At 44.8% G+C, this 6,084-nt stretch overlaps 1 protein-coding gene across 2 annotated transcripts; it reads left to right on the top strand.

Moving 5' to 3' along the window:
- Nucleotides 1-16: 16 nt before the first annotated feature.
- On the top strand, nt 17-5,563 carry pycr3 (pyrroline-5-carboxylate reductase 3). Of its 2 annotated transcripts, XM_034001018.2 has the most exons (6): nt 20-271; nt 1,782-1,846; nt 2,716-2,895; nt 3,705-3,917; nt 4,327-4,419; nt 4,918-5,563. In XM_034001018.2, exons 1-6 carry the CDS (start codon nt 184-186, stop codon nt 5,098-5,100), a joined length of 822 nt encoding a protein of 273 aa, XP_033856909.2. In that variant the 5' UTR covers nt 20-183; the 3' UTR covers nt 5,101-5,563. The 2 variants fall into 2 exon arrangements, with proteins under 2 accessions (XP_058879023.1, XP_033856909.2); XM_059023040.1 differs by lacking the exon at nt 4,327-4,419 and having other exon boundaries at nt 17-271.
- The last annotated feature ends 521 nt before the right edge of the window (nt 5,564-6,084 follow it).

The following is a 6,084-nucleotide window of genomic DNA, read 5'->3' as shown; positions in this document are numbered from 1 at the left end:
ATATATATATATATATATATATATATATATCCAGGTTTCATCTACGTTGCATTACGCCTATCAAGAGTAGTACTGGCTTAAGTCTTGAATAAAGCCGCGAACGGGACAAGACTCATAGTAACATTAAGTAACTGAACCTATTCCCAAACGTGCTGCAGTCAACCTGTAAAATTTGAACCGACGATGGAGCAGGACCTCGGAGAGATCAAAGTGGGCTTCATCGGAGCAGGGAAGATGGCTCATGGAATCGCCCAGGGAATTCTTCTGTCAGGTAATACTACTAGCGCCGCGAACTCGGGCTACCCGTCCAGACTGTACAGTACAGAACTAGACTCGTGTCTGACAGTACCCCTCAGCGGGCAAGCCACAGCAAGCAGGGCTGAACACACAGGTTAAAGCGGCAGAGCCCCACACAGCCATGATCAGTTTTACTCTCAAATAGAATTCCTTGCTGTGTGGTCATACCCCATTCTTTTGTAGTTTTTACACTTCGTGACACTAGCACAGTATAGTACTTCATCCTAGTTCTTGTTGGCTGTCTGGTTTGTTTCCAATCCCCACTCTGCGGATTAAACAGGGATGCACCTCTTACAGTGCCGGTAATCAAACCACATCACTGCTAATATTTTAAACACGTAACCACTTGATTAACCCTTTCCATACCAGGGCAGCCATTTCAGATACAGTCAGAACAGTAAGAAATTCAAACACGTCGATCAAGGCGCGCAGCAGCAACAACACTAAACAGTGGACAGCATCATTGCTGTTTATTTGCTTATTTATCTTGATGTTGATTTTCTATTTGTAAAACACGTGTTTTCGTATTTTTGTGTTTTATGTAAGGTTTAAAGGAACGTACAGTAGATAGCAATGAGCACTTACCTTTATAAGAACATCTACTGAAAAAAAACAGCATTACGTTAATACAATGATTACACTGAATGGAGCTAACAATAGGACTTGCTGAGCTGCAAACGATATGCGTGTATGTAAAAAAAACCCTGCTTTTAAACAGTTTACACCAGATAATGCAGTTCAATGCACTGTTTTGGACACAATATATTTTAAATGTTCGCAGTATTAATACTGCAGTAATTTTATGTAAGGGGCACCCTGCACCTTTCCTTTTTTAAGAAGTACCATATTTACTTTGCATTGTTAGGGTGGGTGCCCTATACATGACAACGTTGAATGGTGAAAGCCGGATTCCTTTCACGCACCGGCATTAATCAACATATGGTAAACTAGCTGAAATACCCGCCGTTGCCCGGGGAAATTCAATATTTCATGCATGACAAATTGGGGAACGGTAACATTATGATTTCGTATAAGTTACCGATCTTGGGTGTCGCACAGTGCGCTCGGACCCCTTTACCTTTATTTATTTATTTATTTATTTATTTATTGGTTTTTGCCATTTTTAATTAAAAAAAAAAGTTATTTTTATTTATTTTTTTGGTTTTGTGGGTTTCATTAATTTGAGATGCATGGCTACTAGCGATCTAGCAATAGGGTTATTAAATAAAGTACCCCGGGGGTCAAAATTTTGGATCCAAACATAGCCCTCGACCTTCCCCTGGATGAAAGAGGCGGCCATGCAAAGTTTGGTTGCTCTGGCTTCTGTGGGGTCCGAATGCATAAAGGAACAGACAGACAGACAAACTTTCTTCTTTATATATTAAGATACTGTAGTGGAGTAATTGTAGTACTTGCTGTGCCTTCAGTGTGTGTGCTTGTAGCTTGGTGTGTAAAAACTGTTCAACTATTTTTTGTTTAATCAGGTAAAGTGTGTCCTGGCAATGTGATGGTGAGCGCACCTTCACTGAACAATCTGGGGAAGTTCAAGGTGAGGGGTGAGGGGGCATGTTCCTCTTGTTAAAATATTATTAACTTTGTCAACTCCTTTTAAGATTGTAAAGACTTCAATCAAGCCCCCCCCTTCTTCTTAAATAGATTCAGTTACCACAACCTTTCTTCATAGCTCATTCCTTTAAGCCCTGTGATAAATCTAGTTGCTCTTCATTGGACTCTCTCCAGGGCCACATCCCTTCAGTACCCTTCACTAGAATTGGACACAGTACTCTAACCAGTGCTTCATCCTAACCTCCTTTGAGTTGTACTCTGCACCTTTCACTACCATCCTGTCTTCCAGGCAGTGTCTTTACAAGCTGTATTCTATGATTCTCTCAATAAAGTTCCATTACAGCTGATTATTATTTGTTTATTTAGCAGATGCCTTTATCCAAGGCGACTTACAGAGAGTAGGGTGTGTGAACTATGCATCAGCTGCAGAGTCACTTACAATTGCGTCTCTCCCGCAAGACGGAGCACAAGGAGGTTAAGTGACTTGCTCAGGGTCACACAATGAGTCAGTGGCTGAGGGGGGATTTGAACCGGGGACCTCCTGGTTACAAGCCCTTCTCTTTAACAACTGGACCACACAGCCTCCTACCACTGTAGAAGAGAAATGAACACTCTCCCTGCCACATTGTTTTGAAACCTCTGGACATACCGGTGATGATGCAGATCTTTTTCCACGCCAACAAACCATTTGATTTGACATGCTACTGGGGTTGCTTTATAGGTTTCCAGTTTGTAATTGTGTTTTTAATTAAGTTGTTTTCCTGGTATTTGATCTGCTTTTCTCCCTTGTTCTGTGCATTCTGTGTTGTAAGTGACCAGTGAAGTGCTTGCTTGTTGTATATTGTCCTGCAGGACTGTGGTGTCAGGACCACACACTGTAACACAGAGGTGGTGCGGGTCACTCGGGTTCTCTTTCTGGCCGTGAAGCCGCACATAATTCCCAGCGTCCTCCAGGAGGTCTCTGCGGTCATCACCCCTCAGCACATCATCATCTCCGTGGCAGCAGGCGTCACTGTAGCAACCCTGGAGCGGGTGAGTGGGCGACACACAGGGTACACTACCCCTAGTAACATAGTACAGGAGAACCTCAAAGTTAGGAACCCTATAAAACTGACCAGTCAAGCAAGCAGCGCGTGAAACCAGAGACTGGGCTCCTAGCTGCTGGAATTAACATGAAGATCAGACACTGGACACTTCTGTCAGTTGTCACAACCAATGAAAACACCAGAATTCAGAATATCCCAGAACATCTTAATGTGTTCAGGGTTCTCCCCAGGACTTTTCAGCCGCCCAGCTGAAAAACCCGAGCAGCCCGTCTTGCAGACGGATTGATTGCGTTGCTAGCAGACTAGACCAGTTGCCCACGCTAGGTGAAGCTCTGCCAGAAACACAAAATTTAATTTCTTCTTATTAGTATTCAAATTCTTTGTCTTATTATATATTTAAGGTAAGGCAATTTTATTTTTCCGTTAGAAGTGCTCCCAGCTATACAGAATTCTGACATATATCATGTACTGTGTTATTTTCTTTTAATTAAAACATAATTTATAATAACTTCATATCTACAGTTGACCTTGACTCTACCTCTCCCTTTGCCCACGTCTCTTCCTATCCTCCCTCCTCCCCTGCCCCTCTCTCTCCCCTCTCTCTCCTGTCTCTCCCTCTCCCCTGCCCCTCTCTCTCCCCTCTCTCTCCTGCTCTCCCTCTCCCCTGCCCCTCTCTCTCCCCTCTCTCTCCTGCTCTCCCTCTCCCCTGCCCCTGTCTCTCCCCTCTTTCTCCTGCTCTCCCTCTCCCCTGCCCCTCTCTCTCCCCCTCTCTCCCTGTTTGTCCCTCACTCTCAGCTGCTCCCGACTGGCTCGATGGTCCTGAGGTTGATGCCAAACCTGCCCTGTGTGGTTCAGGAGGGGGCGCTGCTGTTCTGCCGGGGGACTCGGGCGGGGCCAGGTGAGGCGGGGCTCCTGCGCGAGCTGCTGGCCTCCTGCGGGCTGGTGGAGGAGGGGCCGGAGGCGTTTATCGACATCCACACAGGACTGAGTGGCAGCGGCGTGGCCTATGTGAGTACCCCACACCTTGGAAGTGCAGCAGAAACAGGGTAAGGCAAGCAAATTGGGGAAGTTCTTTAACGAAGTGCAGTACCAGATGCTTTAAAATTACGACTTTAAAATTTTTGTTCTTTGTATTTATTTTTTTGGTTTTGTGGGTTTCTTTAATTTGAGATGCATGGCTACTGTAGTGATCCAGCAATTGGGTTACTAAATAAAGTACCCCAGGGGTCAAAATTTTGGATCCAAACATAGCCCTTGACCTTCCCCTGCATAAAAGAGGAGGCCATGCAAACCCCTGCTCCTGATCATTTCAATAATAGCCTGCATTAAGGGAAGTTCTGAACAACAGGACTGGGTGCAGCAGGGCTGGTGCAAGTGTCTAACTCTGGAATCCTGCGTTCTGATTCGCCGCCCCTAGGTGTATATGTTGGCAGAGGCGATGGCTGAGGGTGCGGTCAAGATGGGCATGCCCAGCACTCTGGCCAATAGGATTGCAGCACAGACAGTGCTGGTGAGTGGTTGCTGTGGGTGTTAACATAAGATATAATGGCACAAATAGGTGCATTCGCTTATGTATAGGGTGTGTGGTTATACGAGAGATAAATGCATGGGATTATACGCAGGACAATTTTAGAAGAGGACGCAATAAAGTGGTAATGTGTTTGCAGTACTTCATTGTGGTCTTTTATCAATGTTACTGTCACAGCTTACCACACTGATCTCTCTCTCTTTAACCCCATGGATCAGTAGCCAGAACTACTCAGCATTATAGCAAACAGCACAAAAAGGCAAAGGAAAGGTGAAAAAAGAAACTAAAACTGAAGTACTGTTTGCTCTTTAATAAAAGTGTGTGTGTGTGTGTGTTAAACATTGAGGACACGCTTGTGATTGAATTTGTTACATTTCTGCATGTGTGTGTGTGTGTGTGTGTGTGTGTGTGTGTTAAACATTGAGGACACGCTTGTGATTGAATTTGTTACTTTTCTGCCTCTGTGTGTGTGTGTTTCAGGGCGCCGGCAGGCTCCTGAGGGACTCTGGGCAGCACCCAGCACAGCTGCGGGCCGACGTCTGCACCCCTGGTGGGACCACCATCTTTGGGCTGCACGCTCTGGAGAGAGGGGGGCTTCGCGCTGCAGCCATGGGGGCTGTGGAGGCGGCAACTGAGAGGGCCCGCGAGTTGGGGGGCAAATAGGGCAGATCAGCCCCTTGGAAATCATTCTGCCTTCACACTGACTCATTCAACATGAAAGCCATGAATGTGTTAGTCCCTTCGTAAAGTTCACCACAGTAAATCTGCAGTGTCCCCATGCTCTTCCCACAGTTATACAATGCGTTTCCCATAGTTTCCCATGGTTTACCATGTTGTTTAATATGCTTCACTGTGCGGCAGGGACCATGTGGTTGTGGCAAATAAAAGAATTTGATAATTCATACTTCATTTATTTAGGCCTCAAATGCCCTGTTTTTAAAGAAAGATGTTATAGTAAATGTATCTATTTAAAAATTTAATATCTGGTACTACACCAGGTCAAATAAATCTGTTTGCACAAGCCATGCTTTCAGATAGTGATGCACTTTCTTGATCACCTGAAGAGTGAAATTGTCCCCACCCCTTCAGTACTGGTCAGAAACCAACCAGCTGCTTCCCCTAATGACTGACATGCTTTGAGCCAGTAACAAAACCCAGAGGACACTGCTGAGGTAACTCAGGAAGTATAACTGAAATAAGGCATATAAACTTTCTTTACCCAAATGTAATACCAAATACCATGTTTTAAAAGAAAATACATGTTTGCTATAATGTGTTTCTTTGAAAAATGGACGCGTAGCGAAGAGACATACACTTTAAAATGGGGACCTGTTCAGGGTTAATCATGCAGGACATGAATCTAAATCAGCGTGAGATATTGTTATAGGACTGAACGTGTGCACGGTAGTGCGTAGATGTAGGGGTGATGCAGGTGCTCCAGTCAACGACAAACACAAAGTTCACAGTTCAAGACCTTTTATTTTCTTGTCAAATGGTCGCCTTGACCGTATGAAATAATAATTTGTTCCGACTGACCCTGGAGGCCCACAGTTCCTGTTGTACAGCGCCCTCCCAGGACGGGAGGGAGATTGTTGATTCAGATTAATTCGCTCTCTGTCAAGCCGTTTAGTCTCAGGACCGAACATT

Source organism: Acipenser ruthenus, chromosome 4 (assembly GCF_902713425.1).
Source record: "Acipenser ruthenus chromosome 4, fAciRut3.2 maternal haplotype, whole genome shotgun sequence".
Taxonomy (NCBI): Eukaryota; Metazoa; Chordata; class Actinopteri; order Acipenseriformes; family Acipenseridae; genus Acipenser; species Acipenser ruthenus.
The sequence above is the reverse complement of the archived record's forward strand: the minus strand, read 5'-3'. Positions and strand labels throughout refer to the sequence as shown.